This window comes from Bacillus rossius, chromosome 1 (genome assembly GCF_032445375.1).
Source record: "Bacillus rossius redtenbacheri isolate Brsri chromosome 1, Brsri_v3, whole genome shotgun sequence".
Lineage (NCBI taxonomy): Eukaryota > Metazoa > Arthropoda > Insecta > Phasmatodea > Bacillidae > Bacillus > Bacillus rossius.
Window position 1 is genome coordinate 110,705,479 of NC_086330.1, and position 20,344 is coordinate 110,725,822.

Consider the following 20,344-nt stretch of genomic DNA (forward strand, 5'->3'; position numbering starts at 1 on the left):
CATTGGTTAGCTCTAGCAGTTTTTTGTACTCTTGTAAGTCGTTGTGAGAATATCCTTTAGGCTCCCTGCGAAACAGCAATTCGTACAGACCCGGAGTCCCGCGCGTTTTGAACTCTGCTACGCGCACGATATTTCCTGGTAGAAACTCTATTTCTTTAGCACCGAGGAACCATTTATTATGTTTTCTGTACACTCCGTAGGTCGTGTCATTATTCCGGCTCGTAAACGATATCAGGTATGGTCGGACCATTGCATTAACTTGATGTCCCTTTTTCGGTATTTTTTTCTTGTGCATGGACTCTGTACTTGTTAAGTCCTCTTCTTCTCGATCTGGTTCATACTTTCTCTTCTTTACAGTCGGCATTTCATCTTCAACTTCTGTCTTCACAATGAAGGCTGGTTCTTCCTTGTTTTTAAGTTCGTCGAGGCGACTAGTGATTGGTTTAAATATCTCCTCATTTTCCATCTCACGTGCAAGTCTGGTTCGTCTAGCAAGTAAATATTTTTCGCGAACAGACTGTATAGCTCGATGAAGGTCACTGGCCAGGTCCGACATTGTACTGGCTGAAAACTTATTGCAAGACCTCCTTTTATACTTTTCTATTCGTTCGCAGAAACTTCTTTCTTGTGTTTGGCCAAATCTGAATTTGTTGATTGAGATAGTGATGCTTTCAGACTACTTTGAAAAGTCCTCAGATCGTCCCGTCTTTGTGCATTCGAAACTTCGATCATGTCGCGAATGCGAGAATCCGAAGCTTCCACGCGCTGGTCTATGGCTACGAGGTACTCAAGTAATTCCTTTTTCACCCCGTTTATTTTTTGAGCCAGTAGCGAAATGTATTTGCGGATAACGTCGTCATGAGACTTGAGAGCAGTACGTAAGTCTCGACTGCTACGACCGAATTTCGAAATGCTATGATTCATGTTTGACGATAAACTGATCGAAACCTCGTCTGTACCTGCCCTTATATAGAGGCCAGTCTTTGACTATAACTAGAAATCCGTGATCGTCTTTCCAACACAAGGAACACATGTCTTTGAATTCCTGGAATGTCATGTCGGTGTTTACGTGATCGTCGTAAGCGTGGCGTAAATTAAGTTCGTCCATGCGAAACAAAACTATGACATTCGCATTATCTCGCAGCAAATGTTTGGGTATTCTACCGTACGTCTGACACAGGTATACGCAGTCTACCTTGGCGTGTCTGCCCATGGAAAAGTACTCTTGTATTATGCCTTGTTTCTCGCACATTACATCGTCGAAAACAAACACGGAATTGGCTTTTGCTGCGCTTGGAGGTACAACATCGGTATTATCGCTAAACGGAAAATACTCCAGACCATCCACCGAGCGTAGAACAGTGGCCAAGCGCTGGTACTTTGGCTGTTGCAACGACTTGGAATACAAGTAAACGTTCTCGAACCGAAGACCGTTTGGCTCCTCCAGTAAACTCAGTAAAACACATGTTTTACCGCAGTTTGACGGACCCGCCATTATGCATCGTACGGCAGAAGGCAACAGTAAGCCATGTCGTGATTCACGTGCACTAAATACATCGTCTTGCGTAATGCACACTGGCAAACAAATGTCTTGCTTGACGACCTGCATTGTACTAAAGTAATTGTATAAAAGAAGCGTATTTATACTTTCTGGTCAGTTGTGCGTAATGACTCGAAGAGGTAAGAACAAAAAACACATCGGCGCAGGACTCGTGAACTCTCTGATAAACAATCTACCATTCGAGCTACACATTCCTGGCTACAGATTTTGCGGCCCCGGCACGAAACTAGCGAAAAGGTTAGCTCGCGGTGACGTGGGCATTAATTCTCTCGACGAAAAGTGCAAGCAGCACGATATCGCATATTCATTAAGCAAGGATCTGGAATCTAGGCACAGAGCAGATCAGATACTGGCACAGGAAGCCGAGGTAATAAGCAAATCGCCGGACGCGGGACTAGGAGAAAAAATCGCAGCGTGGGGCGTATCTAAAATCATGAAGGCAAAGACGAAATTAGGACTGGGTGCTCGTCGAACCAGCTACATCAAGTCAAAGACTAACTCACGCAAGACCAAGAAGCGCAAGATCGGTGCAGGCGTGCAAAAATCCAAGCAAAAACTACAGACTCTCGACAAGAAGATTATAGGAGGATTTCTTCCTTTGCTTTTGCCTGCATTGGGTGCTCTCGGAGGCTTTATCGGTGCAACGAGCGGTATAGTGCGGGCAGTCAACACTTCGAAGAATGAGCGCAAGCAGTTAAAAGAAGCACAGCGACACAATGCCAGCATGGAAGCCATTGCCATCGGTAAAAAAAACGGCGCAGGACTGTACTTGCATCCTCACAAGACAGGACGAGGCATAAAAAAGAAACGTGTAAAGAGAAAATCCTAAGTTCCCTACCGAAACGACCGCTCACCAACGTAGATTTAATAAAGTACGCACGCAAACTGAAAATACCAAATTTCCGCGGCGTGTTTATGCGAGACACTTTGCCCAGCAAGCCAAAGACACGTGAGTGCGCCATAATTAATTTAGACACGTCGGCGGGTCGCGGCACGCACTGGGTGGCGTATATAAAGTCTGGAAAAAAAGCTACTTACTACGACAGTTTTGGAAATTTACGCCCTCCGCCCGAACTTAGGCGGTACCTGGGCCGGTCCACTACATTGTTTTACAATTACGAAACGGAACAGAAGCCTAATCAAACAAACTGCGGACACTTGTGTCTTCGCTTTTTAACAAACAAAAATTAGCTGACAAATAAAAAGTGCTACTTAAAGGTTGTGCAGTGATGTTAATTTATTAGTCATGTCGATAACACTTACCCTGACAGGTCACGCATCTGAGCTGCGGGCGGTTCATTTCCCGCCTCTGGATTTAGACGGAGAATGGTGTATCGGACTCGTAGATTTTCAAACGTATAATGCCATACCGAACATTGACGAAGAAAATTGCAAGATCTGCTTCCTGAAAAGTGATGGGACCGCTCATGAAATACGGTTACCTGTTGGCTCTTACGAAATTGACGACATTGCAAATTACATCAGGGATATGTTACCACAGGATGTAGACTTTCAACTGCGTGGAAATCCAAACACTCAAAAAAGCATTCTAACATGCAGTGAAAATGTCGACTTTACGAAACCTGGCACCATAGGTACGATGCTCGGATTCGAATCAAAGGTTTATGATACGGGAAGAACGTACGAATCAACACGCGCAGTAAACATTTTGCCTGTGAATGTCATAAGAATAAACTGTAATTTGGCAAGTGGAACGTATCTCAACGGAAGACTAAGCAACATGCTGCACGAGTTTTCGCCGATGGTCCCGCCAGGATATAAACTGGTAGAAGTACCGCAAAGTATCATTTACGTTCCAGTCGTCGTGAAGTGCGCACACGAAGTCGTCGTCCGAATCGTTGACCAGCGAGGACGATTGGTGAATTTTCAAGACGAAGAAATTACATTTACGTCTGCACTTGAAGCGATGGGCATAAAGTTCGTAACACCGAACAATTATAAAAGAAATCGTATTGCCGTGAACAAGAACAGTTCTCTACCAGACATCGGTGCATTAACACCTGACAACATAAAGTATCTTCTCAGTATTGGACAAGTGCCGAATAAATATGGAAGACGAAATCCTCAACGTGGAAGATCCAGTCATTTTTGATGACAGCATTACGAAAATGGAATTGCACGAGTACCAGCCTTTCCTGCTCGGACCGTACGCACTACCATCGGAAGTACGCATTGCAGTACAGCACCAAGATATTTGTACTTTACCTTCGCAGTCATTTCTACGTATAAGAGGCACGCTTACAAAAGCGGATGGTACGCATCCGACAACGACGTCAATATCCTGCAATGGTATTCTTCACCTAATCGAGCGCATTACTTATGTACTCAATGGTGTCGAGGTAGACCAGACGAGAGATGTAGGCATAACATCTGCTATGAAAATTTACCTTTCGCTCACGCCAAATGAACTGTCTGCTGCAAAGATGGCCGGTTGGGCTCTCGAGGATGAATATAAGCTTCCGGTTTATGCCGAAGGGAAGTTCGAAGTTTGTGTTCCTCTGTCCATGCTTCTTGGATTCGCTGAGGACTACAAGCATATAATCATTAATTCGAAACAAGAGCTCGTACTGCTTCTAGCCAACACGCACATTAATGCAATTGTCGCCGCTGCAGAAAACCCTCAAGATGTCTCGCTAACACTACAGTCTATCGAGTGGATGCTGCCCCACATCCAAGTGAGCACCGTTGAACGAGTCAAGATGTTGAAGAACATAGAAAATGGCAAGAATTTCGATGTGCCATTCCGATCCTGGAGCCTGGAAACTTATCCTGGCTTGCCTCATAGTCAGCGTATCAATTGGATAGTAAAGTCCAGCTTCGCTACGGAAAAACCAAGATACATCATCGTCGGGCTTCAGACCGGAAGACAGCTCAATGCAGGAGTAAGTCGCTCCGTATTCGATAACTGTCAAATACGTAATGTAAAAATATTTTTAAACAGCGAAAGTTATCCGTACGTTGACATGAACATGGACTTTGAAAGTGGAAGATTTCTTCTAACATATCAAATGTATGCCAAGTTTCAGCAAGCTTACTATGGACGGAGACAGTCACCGATACTGAGTCCCGACAGTTTCAAGAACAAGGCACCGTTAATGGTGTTTGACGTTTCCAAACAGGATGATCGAATAAATTCAAACATCATCGGCTGTAGGATCGAGATAACGACTAGCGGAAATATTCCGCCAAACACCTATGCTTTTTGTCTGATACTTCACGATCGGCTTGCATCGTACAATTGTCGAGACAAACTTGTGAAAATCCTGACATAAATACTGTTTCGTTTTCGATAATAATTTAGTTACGACCGAGCATTGCTAGCGACAACATGTACTGCAACCTGCAAGGTTTCCAGAGTCAAAATGGATTCGTGCTCAAGGAAATTGCCGTCACTCACGACGGCCGGACTCGAACCCGCAGCTTCCGACCTCCGTATCTGTGGAAACTACTAGACGAAAAAAGTAAACGGTCGAACGAATGGCTATGTAAATACTATCACGGACTAGAGTGGGACGAAGGAAAAATTCCGTACCACCAAGTGAAAAACACACTTCAAGATTTACTAGTTCAAAACGAAATAATCTACGTTGCCGGACCCGAACAGAAGAAATGGCTACGAGAACTGTGCGACGTTGGAGCAGCTGAAATCGTAGATATACAGACCGACTACGGCTGTCCTTCCCTGCGCAAGCTTAGTGCAATATACGACATGCAGCCATGTGACAAGTTTGAACGTGTCTCTGCCTGTACAAACTCGCAGCTAATGCAGAAATGGCACACACAATGTTAGTAGGAGCCTGCATATATAAATGGCGTACATACGTACGTGCCTTCAGTTGACGTTCGACCTGCAAGAAGATGTTTACGTTTCATCCTGCTAACGTGTACGTGAGCGCAAGACCTAGCTTCAGCAGTGTCGAGTACAGCTACTGGGATTCCGGGTATCTACGTACATATACAGAAACCTGTGATGGAGGCGCTCAGCATTGGCGGTTTGCGCACTTTCCTGTGTCCTACGAACCGACCCAGCAGCTGGTAGATTGTTGCGAACCTGGAAACTGTGTCGTCTATCACATGAGACCACACACAATCCTTCCTGCTAGCATCGCTGAGATAGTCGCCTCGTCTTCACGTGCAACACCAAACATGGACGTGTTGCAACCTGTTGCGACCTGTGATGCTTCTACGCAGACGTCCAAACGGTGTGTGTCTCGTCGTCGCAGTTCAGGCAGTGAATCTGTCCCAATTAGCACTGAGCCAAAGCCCAGGCGTAGACGTGGTCACAGACGTCATCGACCATGTCTTGTCGGAGTTGTCAACGTCGCAGAAGATGACCAGCTGGAAACCTGTGTTCCTGATCCTGTGGCCTGCGAACCAGTTGGAACCGGAGTCAACGAACCAGTTGGAACCGGAGTCGACGTGTCAGTTCGTGCGGCATTAAAGACTGTGCTTGTGAAAATGCTTGATTCCTTAACCTAATATGTATTTGTGTAATTTTTATAAATAAATGTGTAAAACTTGAACTCGTATGCTTTTTATTTCTACAATTTTTAGATACCTAATAAAAAAATTTTAAATACAGACAATATTTTGACTCATGAGGTATACCAGTAGACCGCGGGTATATAAGCGAGGTTCGGACGACTGGACCCGCAGTTCACCTCTGGTCGCGGTGCAGTACGGACGTGCTCTCTCCATTAAGTTTCGTGAGATTTAGTTATGTCGACCGGAATAGAATGTTTACCGACAGCAGCTGGGACCTCGATGGCAGCAACGATGATTGAGTCGGAGATCCCGATACCATTTGCAGAGGAGACCACGGCAGCGGAGAGCTCAATGGCTGAGGTGTCGACAGCTGTGGAGATCCCGATACCTGCTGCAGAGAAGACAACGATACGTGCTGTTCCACCATCAGCTGAAGTTTCATCATCAGCAATGGATTCTTCAACTAATGAAGAGCGTACATCACATCAATGCAAATATTGTGGTGCATCAATAACCTGCAGTAGGTCTCTGACAATCTCTCGAGAGACATATAAGTGCGACAAATGCGATAAGGTTTTTTCGCATTGTAACAGTCTGGACAGGCACAAGATTATGTGCATAGGAAACGAATCAAGTGATAGTATGCTTCCATACCATCAGACATCATCATTTATTGCCTTACCTGAGGCGATAGTCAACAAAAGAGCAGTAGTCAATTGCCAAAACTTCAAGGACCAGTTTTGTTTTAAATGGAGTATTTTGGCAAGATTTGTCGAGGGAAGTCATCAAAACCGTGTTGATAAGAGGTATTATGCTTTGGAGAATAAGTACAACTTCGATGGACTGTGCTATCCGCCACCGTTAAATCAGATAAAAGTTTTTGAGAAAAATAACCCTGAAGTCTCAGTTAATGTGTATGCGCTAAATGAGGATAATAAGGTGTGTCCGATTCGGGTAACCAAACAAGAAAGAAAAAATCATTTCGATTTGTTGCTTGTGACAAGTGAAGGCGGTTCTGCACACTACTGCTACATCAAAAACTTCTCCCGACTTGTGAGACCCCAGGTTACAAAACATCAACATAAGATTTATATGTGTAAGATGTGCTTTAAGTATTTTGCTAATCGACCTCGAAAATCAGGACTCACAGCTATACAGTGTCTTGAACAGCACAAGATTAAATGCGGAAATAAATCTTAACCAAGACTTTAGTAATTTGTCTGTGTATTTTTTTGTACTTGTAGTAGTGTAGTATGTATGTAATAAAAGTTTTTTTAAAAGAACTTGCGGTGTTTTTATTTACTCAAACCTTACACTTTAGTGGTATTTTTTAAAATTAAAGTTGTTGTTTGGTATAGGTCAGGGATCGAACCATGGACCTTAGTCGATCTATTCAATCAGTATATAGATTACAAATTTATTTAATGAATTTTGAACATGGTTTATGGCAATTATTTTTTTACATAAAATTAAACATTATTGCATCGATCGGGTATCGAACCAAAGACGGGAATCCATCGAATCAATATGTAAGTTAATGAGTGATTTATTTAATGAATTTTAGAATTTTTCCCGAATTTCTAGCTAAATAATTACGGATTTTCAAGATGGCGTCCAAATTTCAAGATGGCGGGTGTCACAGTAATAAATGATTACTGCACTCTAGCGGATAAGAACTAAACTAACATGGTGTCAGCGCACTCTAGCGGCCGAAAACAAGATGGTGGTCTCCAGCAACGAAGACAAGATGGCGGACATGACGTCATACTAGGTGACGATATATGCTTTAAGAAAAGTGGTGGGAGTCAGTCTGCCTGCAGACACCATTAAGGAAGGAGCCTGTCGCCATTTTTAATTTTTTTTGCACTCGTCGGGTTCGAACCGAGGACTCCGAACTCCGTGTCGTACATGTTTGTTTTTTGTAATTATTTTATTAAAATTTTATTATTTAATTTTTTTTATAATTTTTAAAAAAAATTTCATTAAAATCGGATAATAAATAAAAAAGTTAAAGATGGCGGCCGTAACGGAAATTGCAACAGTGACGTCATAGTCCAATATGGCGGAACACACAACGCCGGAATTTTCTAGAACACAATGACGTCATCCAAAATGGCGGATCCAAGATGGCGGATCCAAAATGGCCGCCGGGGTCAAGGTCAAGGTCAAAGGTCAAGGTCACAACCATCCAAGATGGCCGCCGTGACGTCACAATCCAATATGGCGTCGACAATCTTCAATCCACACCCAGAACCCAGTTTCAGGAAATACATTTGTATACTACTACAGTTGCCTTGTTTACGTAGGTCAATTACATTGCCACTGCACAAATCACTCACAATACGTTTCTGTTCATTACCACGGACGTAAACAGCATCGTCTTCTGGCTCGACGAGATCACGTAGCACGGATGTAAGTTGTTCATAGTCCACATCACCTTCATTCCACGAGAGTCCGTTCACTTCATAGGTCAGACGTCGGTTCTCGCGTTGAGAGAATCTGTCTAGCTTAGTCCAGTCACACGGCGGTTTAAAGATGTATTCGCTAGTCTTGACTTCGTCACCGCCAATGACGGATGTCACGGACAGTTGCTTCACTACAGGCCCCTTTTGGGACGTAAGACACTGGACGTTGACAAGAAAGAGTGTCATATTGTCATTACTCACAGTTACGCATACGACGAGGCTGGAGTGACGTGGCTAAGATGCTGGCTCTGCAGAAATGCTGGGGTGGTACCTAGATGCCGACTGTGGCACGGCGCTCAGGATCTAGGCTGCTGCCGCCACGCATCTCGTCGCTTCTTGCACCATGACTTCATGTGCGGTGTGTCGGGGACGCTGGAGCTTCCTCTGTCGCACTCGGTGCATGGTAGACAGTCTTGGATGTCTGGGTCTAGCTGTAGGTACACCGGCAGGAACTTGTACACATATCTAATCTCGTACGGGGCGTATACCAGGAGAAACTCCTTTGGTAGGTAAGGTAACTCCGTCTCCTTATCCAGTGCCGCAAGCGTGCGCACTTTACCATAAGCTAAGATGGCCGACAAGATCTTTGCTCCGCTCGCACAACAAGCATACATCGTCTTTCCTTCAGGATGGGAGCGACTGCAAAACTGAAGGCTCCCGGGTCCTGCAGCCGGTATTTATACTTTAAAAGGTAGAATAGGGGTGAGGAGGAGGGTAGGGGTGGGAATGACGGTAAAGTGAGGGAGGGAGGGGAAAAAACTAGAGTAGTAGTAGTGGTGGTTATTACGATGAAAAAATAATAATAAAATAAAAAAGGGGAGGGGTGGATCGTCGTGTGCGAAAAACATAATTTTTTTATGGGGGGGGGGTGGTGGTGGAGGGGGGGGGGGGGTGTTAGTTCGTATATGCATTGGTAAGAAGTGGTGGGGGTCAGTCTGCCAGCACCCACTGTGAGGGAAGGATCGGTCGCCATTTTTAATTTTTTTTGCACCCGTCGGGTTCGAACCGAGGACTCCAAACTCCGTGTCGTAATTGTAAATTTTAAAATTATTTATTATTAAAATTTTATTAAATGGATTTATTAATAATTTTTAAAAGAAATTTCGTTGAAATCGGATAATAAATAAAAAAGTTAAAGATGGCGGCCGTAACGGAAAATGCAACGGTGATGTCATCCAATATGGCGGAAAACACATCGCCGGAATTTTCGAGAACACAATGACGTCATCCAATATGGCGGATCCAAGATGGCGGATCCAAATTGGCCGCCGGGGTCAAGGTCAAAGGTCAAGGTCACAACCATCCAAGATGGCCGCCGTGACGTCACAATCCAATATGGCAGACACCGGCTCCGGCTCCACGCGCCAGCGCCAGTCCCAGCTCCGGCTATTATATACTACTTACTGTATATGTATTTCACTATAATAACATAACTTTTGAAAATACTAATGTGCAAGAACTGCATGTGTAAATACCTATTCAAGTTCGCTAGATGAAAATATTCAAAATTCTCTACGTTGAAATTTTATCTGAATATTGAAATCTGCCTACAGCACTGAACCCACCATAACTTTAAAGTCATTGACACAAGATTAAGCATAACAGAAAGTAATATCACAATTACTAATAAATACAAAACTATTTATGGAAATGAAACAATTGCAAATGGACTGCAATTACAAAAAAAAAACCTTGCAAATAAGTCACCACTGTTAGATCTAGAAACTACACAGATATGTATGAATCACATGGGAATAAAATTACAAACACAAACACAAACACAAACACGAACACAAACACATACATGCAACACATTTTCAAAACGACAACTACACAAATTCAAACCACTTATTTTTACCAATTGTTTTAAAACTGTATTACTGGTATATGAATATACACAAAATGATAATCACACTATACACACACTAGCACACAAAGTTATCAAAAGGAATGGTAGGACCAGGCTGCTAGGCAACAATACTTACGTATTATGTAAAAATGTATGGTAAGGGTTTTGCTGAAGCTTGAGGAATGTTCTACAGGAAAATAAAACAATTTCTACTTCAAAAGGAATACCCCATTGGTCATGCAACATGAAAATACCTCTCTGGTGTGGAAGCATCAAGAGCCTCTTTCCAGATGGCTGCAACTGCATCATTGTCAAATCTCTTGGCCCGCCCCACGTTACTATTGTAATGGTGTTTACATTGAGCCCAAACTAGTTCGATTGCATTATAGTGGCAGTGATAGGGTGGGAGTCGTAGAATTTCGTGGCCATAGTTACGAGCCAACTCGTCTACCTCATATCTGAAAAGTGTGTTAGAACAAGGCGTATACGTAATTTTTTGCAACTATCTCACTTTTAAAGAAATGCTGTAAAAAAAAACGAAATAATATACCGTATTCGGGGCTTGTTTTGTTTAGCTATTCTCAGCAGCCCCACTTTCAACAAATTATTTTCATGTTTTATCTCATTCTTCTCCAGCCACGCGATCAGTGCATCCTTGCTCCAGTTCGTTGTAGGTGTTTTCTCAACCTACGTTATGCCAACATTTAACTAAATACTCAAGTAGCTGATAAGAATTCATGACAGTAGAACCCTGTTACAATTTTACTGCTTATAAAGTTTTCCTGCCTATAATGTATTATTTTTCAAGTCCAATATTTTCCCTATAAGGACAATGTATTTAATTCCTGGATATAATGTTTCACAAATTATGCGTTTCGTGCTTGTAATGTTCACTTCATAAAATTTTAGAAGACGAAAAAAATTAAAAGCCTTTGTCTATACTGTCTATGTATATGTGTATGTTAGCAGTTAACTGCCTGTTGACACCCTTGGAAAACAAATAAATTCATAAATTTTTAGCCATTCTGTGTGTTTTCAAATGTATTCACTTAAATCACATGTTCAAGTGGCAAAAGAACTGGACTTAAGCATTTCCACTGTAAACACTGTCGTGAATTATGACAATTATACAGAAATGAGACAATTTTACAGCAATGAGACAATGTGTAAGTAAAGACAAAGCAGATAGAAGCTGGAAGCACCATGATGTTAAAGAAAAATTGTTTTTGGCTTGCTACAAGCAAATTGGAGCATCAAATATATCTTTATGCAGCTTGTTGAGTCCATTGGCAATAAATCCACACTAAAAAGTACTAAATTGAATTTCCTGCTTATGTTTTTTTTTTCTTGTAGCCCCTTAAAAACAAATTATAACAGGGTTCTACTGTACTTATGCAAAGCAAACATGTGTTTTGGCATATTGTCGTAATGAATTTCTAAATTTAACAAAGCATGTTAGTTTAGTGACTAGAAATTTTTTTGAAAATATTATTTTAATTTATTAAGTAGGGCAACAGAGCATTCATAAAGTGGGTCCTTTTACCAAACAAGTAATTATGTCATTTTCAAATGCTATTTGCAATAAAAAAATTTTATTTGGTATTTCAAACCCTCTACTAAATTAGTTTGCACTACGATGTAATTCAATTACATTATATATATATATATATATATATATATATATATATATCTGTGTGTGTAATCAATTTCAGCTCAAACATTATAGTTTATAAAAATGTAGTGTAGGCATACTATTAAGATAACAATTATTGCTGGCAAAATGTATTAGTCTCGAATATTCGTACTTATACACAATAATAAACACATGTAAATTTTTCACATTACAATTTGAGCAATAAAAAGACACTGCTTTACCATTGCACATACCTGGGTGCTGTGATATGAAGCATTGTCCATTATGATGACACTGGGTTCCTCAAGATGCACCAACATGTCTTCAAACCACATCAAGAAAGTTTCCCCATTCATCTCGCCATGGTAGTCTGCAGTCTTCTGACCTGAAACAAAAAGTAATCCTGCTCCTGGCACAAAGCCAGTGCGCCCTCCAGCATTAAGGGGAAGGTTCATAGACTAAAAATCGCTACACTTCCAAATCGTGTTAATTTTGGTAAAATGTGAATAAAACCTTCGAAATCAACTACCCGACCACTCCGCCCGGTCGGTATAAGTACCTGTGTAGCTGGGAGCAACGGTCATTCGAGTCAGGCTCTTCATACGGCGAGGGTGTGCTTCTCCTCTCTCCTGGCCGGCTTTAGACACGCGAAGACGGTTGGCCGCCCCCTCCCCCTGAATGTGCGGGTTCTACCCGCGCATGCGCAGGACACGGCTGAGGGCCGCAGTGTTGCCGGTTCTACTCCACCCGACCAGGGCCACGAGCCTCCGCAGCCGATGGAGGTTTACAATTCGCCGTGCCGGCCGGTGAGCGAAGTTTGACGGCCCGTCGGGAAATTGTACCTTCGCGCGCACTTTAGACATCAACACATTTACGTGCTGTACGTAATATTTTATGTTAACTAAGATTCACTATAAAACCATAATACACATTTAAAAAATATTTTTATTATTATTTTCACTAACATTTCAAACATATATCTTTAAATGAGACGTTAAAAATATGTTATATTATCACATAATAATTTAAAATTTGCTCACGGTTAACTCAGTTTCTGAAGACTCGAAGTTATGAGAAGTAATTTATATCTCATACTGAAAGAAATAAAATCTTCACTGAGTAACTTAAATCCAATTACTGCTACAGTAAATTCTCTAATTAGAGGCGTTACTATTAAATATCACCGCAGGCATTGTACACTATTTAAGGGGATGGTTTACACCCCAAAAATCGTCCCCCCCCCCCCCCCCCCACATACACACACACACACACAAATTTTGCGTTGACACTTGTTTTGGGATCTATGGACAAATTCAAATTCGAAGTCTTTTTATTGTACACGATAACACTTTACAACTTAAGAGTTGTTACATTGACACTCCAGAATCTTTGCTCTTTTGCCAATTGCACAATCGGTTACATTATTAGAATTAAACATCATAATACGCATTACACTAACATAAAAGGAAAGTTTAAAAAACCTTTTATGACATGAGACGAAAAGGGTACAAACATTTTCCGAAATTAGTACTGCGGTGACGGCCACAATAGGTAGTCTCTTATAAATATACCTAACAATAACACACGTAAGTACATAAAATTTGTGTCATACTATGATTAACTTTAAATAAAAACAAAACCCCAAATGTTTTTTTCGGGTTACAATACTAGAAATTAGCAGTGTAAATACTTGAATATGCAGTTTAAACACTATACTGTCGAATATATTGGTCAAACAATTTTTGCTATGTTAAATATCAATTTTAATATTACCTTTTTTTTAAATTCTGTATTAAATTTACATTGCATTAGTAACTAGACGACTTTGCTCATAAAGATACTCAATAATATTTATTTGTAACATTAATATCCAAGTTATAAACTTAAAATTAAGTGGCAGCTTATTTTAGCGTGGATAGCTACGGAGCATAATTATACTTTTCTTGCCTAAACCTGACAAAATTTTGTTTTAAAATAAAAATGCTGGTTTCGATTACAAGACAGTATTTATTCTAGTTTTAAGAAATACTAGGTGAATTAGTGCGTAAATGCGTGATGCTCATGTAATTGTCAGGTTTTCAAGCAGCGTTCCACACAGGCTTAGTAATATATGCCTATCATCGTAATCTATGTGCATTGACAGTTTCATTAAAATCTTAACTTTAACTTGGTATATTTCCTGCTTTTATCACAATTAGCTGAAAATAAATAACCATACCTCCATATATATCATGAAAGCCCAGTTTACAATCTCATCGTTACGAAGAAAAACATGCTGTCTGGACCCTCTCTTTCAACTTTTATCATTGCTACTTTACAGTTTCTACAAAATAAATAAATACATATACATACATCAGCAGATTCAATGTAAAACAGTGAAACATAGTGAGTTATAAAAATAACATTTAACAAAATTACATATATGTACTTTTTTTCAGAAATGATATTTGCAAACACTTAAAAATACTTAGCAGCAATTACAGTTTTTAGAAATAGAAAATAAATTTTATTAAAATTAAAAAAGAAAACATACTACAGTTTCATCATTATATGTTATTCTGTTTAGCGAATATCATATGTGTTTCTATTATTTCCTATTTTATTTATTACGTACTAGATAATATTTGTGTTCTAAATTACAAACGGAAACTCGGCATTTACTAAGTATATTTTCTAAACATCATAATGTTACAAAACATAAAGTTAACCCTTTTTATTTAAGTACACGATGAACAGAATAAAAGTGTATATGTTCATATGTTTTGAAGGATTCGTATTGAAGTTTTTTGTAAATAATACCAGTAACAATGGCACTGATGCTGTTTAACATACGTGGATTACTTTAAATGTAAGTGCAGGTAAAATTTATGCTTATTTGAAGGCGAAAAAACATCACAACTTTACAAAAGAAACTAAGATTTTTTGGACTTTTTTGCATTTATTTCTTCTTTTGCCTTTGATATATACTCTGGCTCTCTCACTTGTTTTCCTCTAATAACTCGTGAATCAACAATTTCGGGTAGTAAACACTTTTTATAGAATCGCGTGAGTTTGGGCAGCATTTCATTTCTCCAGAAATCTTCATTTCGTTGAACTTTTTCAACAAACAAATCTTGTTTTGTGTCAGTCATGACAATTAAATAACAAAAATCTTTTTTTGTTATATTTAAAGTTCCCTGGATCTGATAGAAGTGATGATGTGTGGTTTTAAGCTGTAACTTCTTGCTGGCAATTTCTTGGAGAAAGAATCCTTTCTTACTTCTGGCCAGCTCTTGAAGCCCAGTAGATATGCCTGATGGAACACATTTTACTTCAATTGTAGCATTTTCTGTGACCACAATTCCATCTGGACTAGCTCCTAAAAACCCATTTTCTACATCTATGTACAGTCCCCTCTTCTCTACATTCAAGCCTGTTAGTGCTTCGAACCTTTTAATAGCAACATGTTCATTGCGGCGACCGTATTCTGTAGCTTTGGTATTCACAGAGGGTTTGTACAAAAGATTTTTCACCAAGTTCGCACATGGAGTTGATTCTTTTCTTCGGCACACTGTTCCAAAATTACTAGCTGTTAAGCGTACTCGCCTAAGTTCATGCCAGATTATACAATTCGCCTGATCTTTAGTTTGAATGGCAATTTCTTCTTGCTGCTCAGAGGTCACATTCAGAGATTCAACAAAGTTCTCACACTTTTCTGCTAGCTGTGCATCTGAAATCTCGTCACACGGATCATCTTCTACTTGTTCAGAGCTTGGTCCATAGTCGATGTCTGCTGGATGAGTTGTATCAGTTTTGCTTCTTTTCTTTTTAGGGAACGCGTCATGGAACTGCAATTTACGGCGTGTTAATGTCTGCTGTCTCTTTCGGATAACCTTATAATGACTCAGTCCAGGGCTTCTTCCTGCCAGTTTCCTGAAAGGGCTTATTTCCCAAGCGTGGCCTTTCTGAAATCTTAAAGCCGCGGCGTGGCATCGTCTTTGAAAAGATCCTCTTTGAGTAAAGTTGAGACGTTTTCCAGCATTGAACTTTGCAACAAGACTCATGTAAAATTCAGCTGCATTGCTTGTTTTATTTTCCACAAGTCTTGGCGCTTTTGCTACCAGGCTTCCTAAAAGACCTTGAATATGGTCAAACAATACAGATCCGAGTAAAATATTTACCCTTTTACCATCAGATTCATTGCCTTCGCAAAAGTAAGGTCGGCACTCAGAATGGTCTCCAAATACATGATTTGGACCATTTCGCAAGTCCTTAATTAGGTCTTCAGCTTTCTCACCCACTTTCCCACAGTGCCTTATGGCACCTCGTGCTGCAGAAGTTAGCCTTGGAATGACTGATTTGAGCATCCGTCGAGCCTCTGGGTCAAAACTCTTATCACTTGCCAAGGTATGCAGGTGACTGGTATAGTTGCGTATGCAATGGTTAGCACATTCAAGTTTGTGCACAAAACGTCCATAAGGGACATTTTGAATGATTCTTGCATAAACACTAGAATCTCCATCACCCACGAAGTATTTGTACTTTAAACCATGCATTTGTATACTGTTACAAAAACCTTCTACAATAACACTTTGCTCCATCGCTGTGGATGGCTTTTGTTGGCTCCAGTTTTTGTAGCAGAAATGTTTTTTCGGTTCTTTATCTGCTCCCGAATGAAGACGACAGATGGTACAATACTTATTTTTTACGCCCAAGAACAAAAGTTTTCCTGTTCTTTGGCCTATGATCACTGCCTGGAAAGAGAAGTTAAGAATTAGTTTATTTATGTTGAAGTCAAATCTATTTAAAGTAAATTTTTTTATGTAATACTAGTAGTATATATTTTAATGCCTATGTATTAAAGAACTCAATTTATTCAGGTTGAAAAGAACTTAATGTTTTTTTCTAATGTAAGAGTTACATCTATTACGAATTTTATTACAATAGTGAAGAAATTCGTGAGTAAAAAAAAAACATTCAAACATCCTAACATTTACATTCTTGCATTAGAGGAATGGGATTATTTATATTCCAGTTTTGCACAATAATTTCCGTATGTAGTAAACATTTTTAGATGGTTTAATATCATGAACATTTCTTAGTACAGACATTAATAAAATAGCATTGGACTGAACCTAAGATCCGAGAATCACCAACCAAATGGCAGACACATTGTTAATGAATCGACTAAATCAAAATACATAGGTGGCATACATAGGAGTATATCCATATACGTATGGAAACGTCATCCAAATATCTCACTTGCAGAAAATGTGGATTAACCATACAGGAAAATTAGGAGATCGAATTCATATGGGACGTATATGGTCTGACAACCTCGCATCTTGCAATTTCAAATATTTTGATACTGCTTGTAACAAATCTTCCGTGATAAATGTTTCGAGTCAACATAACATAGGACTTAGCTTTGCCCACTTGTTGAAGTCAACACTTTTGAACTGATGTGATTATCATGTTCGTTGTAATAATGAGTGAAATAATAATTATTTCCTTTCAGTGCTTACATAATAAGACCTTTTTTTAAATATATGTTATTACAAGTTATAGGTCTGGGAGATATTATTTATGCCTTGAAATTCATATATATTTCATTAAATATAATTAAAATATAGGAAAAATCCAAACTAGCGGGGCCTAACTTAGCCAAAGAAATATGTATTTCGTAACAGTACCTCAGCCCTTTACTTCTTAACAACTGCGACATTATTGAAATTGATATTGTTAGACCCGTAAGTAACTTACCACTCCTGAAAGAGAGTTGTATTTATGCCCGTAAGAACGCTTGGCCCATCCACCGTCCACAATGACTGTAGTAAATGGAATGCCATCTTCGTCTACATCTCCTTCTTGAATAGCCAGAGCTCTTTCTTCTTTCCCTGCATCTGATATGGTTCGGTCCAAGTTCTCGCTCCAAACCTTAAATACACTCAATGAAATCATATACCATCGCCAAAATACTATAATACTACATTTTACAATTTCTTAGATTTTCGTAGCAGCAATTGTAGTCCTAAAAATATTTATTATGAATAAATGTGTTTCTCCCTGAAACAAATCTAAGATGTTTAGTGATGTATTATACTGTAGACATAAGATGATTTCAAAAAATACTACTTTAGAATGGCATAGGTAGTCTTTGTTTTGATTTATTGTTTTATTGGGGTTGTGAAATGCGTTACTTTTGTGCTATTTTAATGTGTTGCACCAGTTTGTAAGCGAGTAAAAAAAAATCATTTGAACTGTTCAGTTTTTCACATAATTTGTGCAAGTGTTTCAAATAAAAGCTGAATGGGGGCTTTTGCAAGTAATCAAAATAAGGTTAGCATAATCAGATTTTAAATTTTTTCATTAAACTGAAACTTTAGTTTTATTTTATTTTGAAATTTGTTTTGACGGGCATGGATAATAATACAGAACATTTTAAACATGTTTGAGTTGCACTAGTTTGTAAGCAACAATAAAAGGATTCACGCATTTATTATGTACTTATAAGTAGGAATTAATTTTCTTTATATGTGCAATCATTAACTTTCTAGATTTTGTACTAAAACACTAATTATAAAACGTAGTTTGATGATATTTTGTTCCTAAATGAATAATTTCCTTTGCTTTTTGTCACTTGACTTATATTGTTTATCTAATCGAACATTTGTATTTTAAGATCCTTAACCGTGCCCCGTAAAATAAGGCGACTATTAACCGGTGATGGATGAGTAGTGAAAAGTAATGTACTAAGATTAACATAATATTTTATTTTATTTGAAAAAGAAATTAAAATTGTTTAATTACCTTATCTAGTTCTACTTCTTTCTTTATGTAAGTGTTCTTTGACATTGAAGGAACATTTAAAATGCTCAGAATGTTTTCTAATTGTGTGAATCCGATGCCAGATGACACAGCAGCCCATGCCCCCGTACTATTCATTACACTGCTATCACATTCTTCATTCTGTATCTCATATTGTCGATTGCAGCCATCACATTCCATGAACCACTTACAATGTAAGCCATTTCTGATTTCTTTTTTGAATTGGATTGTACCCAAAGTGCACTGCTTCTTGTGGCTGCTCTGAAGGCTAAGAATTTTGGGAATTACGTATGCAGGATTGAAGAGCCGGTTTCCTTTCAGATTATCCCAAGAAGAACCTCCTTGATCAACTTCAATTAAAAGTGGTGGCATACTATCATCCAATTCTGTCTGTTCATTTTCATTCCTATATGTAACAAAAAATATAAAAACCACATATTTCAATTAACTTTAAAATAACACAAATATTTTAAAGCTAAAAGGTGTACAGAGGTAGAAGGTGTATGATATACTTTAATTTTTTTTAAAAACAAGGTGATTACAGTTAAAAATCAAGTCTCAAGTTTTGCATTAAATTGTATACAAATGTATGCAAAAAAAACCTACGATTTAAATTTTTTGCTATTGAATTTTTTTTTTATTATATATTCTTAGGCAAAATAACTTAGGGACACGTTTTCTGCCACGGACTATATACGGGCTTGGAACCTCGGCCACGCAAGCCGTTGCCATGAAGCTGCAGGCCGGGGGACATGTCGGTAAGATTTTTTAACAACATGAGTACGTAAAACGCATTACCGCCGTTCACATTTTTTTTTCCAGGGAGAAAATGTACCCCCGTTTCTTATAATTATTTACTCGTTGTTGAATTATTTTCATGTTGTTGCCAATCAGAATATAGCTTTTCAATAGTTTCTACTATCAAGTTTCATTAGCGAAAATAAATACATGACTTTGCTGTTATAAATTAAGTCTAATTAAAAATAACAGAAGTACTTACTGTGATGAAATTTCATGCGGTTCAGTTTCTTGTGCACTTGGGTTGCTTTCTGCTGTTGATACTGTTGCAGAATTGTTAGAAGTATTCTGTCTTCTCCAGTAGGCAGAAACCGACAAAGCTCTTTTATTTCGCTTAAGATTGCGGTAAGACCTTTTCCTCTTGCCCATTGTAAATAATAGTAAAAATTGCGCGCACTGTGTCACCACTACAGAGATTTCAAACTACTAAATATGGACGACTTGGCATCACTGTGCCAGCGCGTGCCCTACACAGCCGGCGAGCAACGCACCGAGCGAGCATTGCACTGCGCTCTGTTAGCGGAACTGACAACTATCCGTTAACCTTGCAGTATAGGAGAAAACGTTTGTTTTTGGTTATTTTGCTCGTCTATTGCTCTGATTTTAATTGTTGTACTACCAAAGTCAACATATGACGTTACTCCTTTAAGCAAGACACTTACTTATCAAAAATAATACACTACAACGTCTTAAAAACAAATATTTTTACTAGAAAATTTTCATAT

General features: G+C 39.1%; 2 protein-coding genes across 2 annotated transcripts in view; both read right to left on the reverse strand.

The window, feature by feature from the left end:
- The window catches only part of LOC134529423 (uncharacterized), a 36,613-nt gene extending 24,163 nt beyond the window's left edge, over positions 1–12,450 (reverse strand). Inside the window, exons 1-2 of the mRNA XM_063363486.1 lie at positions 12,269–12,450; positions 10,932–11,068 (exon numbers count right to left, since the gene is read on the reverse strand). Coding sequence (XP_063219556.1) covers positions 10,932–11,068; positions 12,269–12,370 — 239 coding nt within the window. The 5' untranslated portion in view covers positions 12,371–12,450. The remainder of the gene's footprint in view (positions 1–10,931; positions 11,069–12,268) is intronic.
- Positions 12,451–12,703: 253 nt separating this feature from the next.
- On the reverse strand, positions 12,704–20,029 carry LOC134533895 (uncharacterized). Its single transcript, XM_063371713.1, has 5 exons — positions 19,822–20,029; positions 18,804–19,227; positions 17,757–17,930; positions 15,629–16,747; positions 12,704–12,856 (listed from the first exon to the last, which is right to left on the reverse strand). The coding sequence occupies exons 1-5, from the start codon at positions 19,986–19,988 to the stop codon at positions 12,704–12,706; spliced, it is 2,037 nt and encodes a 678-aa protein (XP_063227783.1). The 5' UTR covers positions 19,989–20,029.
- Positions 20,030–20,344: the final 315 nt, after the last annotated feature.

Excerpts from the sequence above, each read along its gene's own strand:
- LOC134533895 (XM_063371713.1), bottom strand. The coding sequence starts at position 19,988 with ATGGGCAAGAGGAAAAGGTCTTACCGCAATCTTAAGCGAAATAAAAGA. Across the intron at positions 16,748-17,756 it reads ACAACTCTCTTTCAGGAGTG|GCAGTGATCATAGGCCAAAG; the intron begins GTAAGTTACTTA and ends TTCTCTTTCCAG. Across the intron at positions 12,857-15,628 it reads CCATTCAAACTAAAGATCAG|GTACAATTTCCCGACGGGCC; the intron begins GCGAATTGTATA and ends GTGCGCGCGAAG.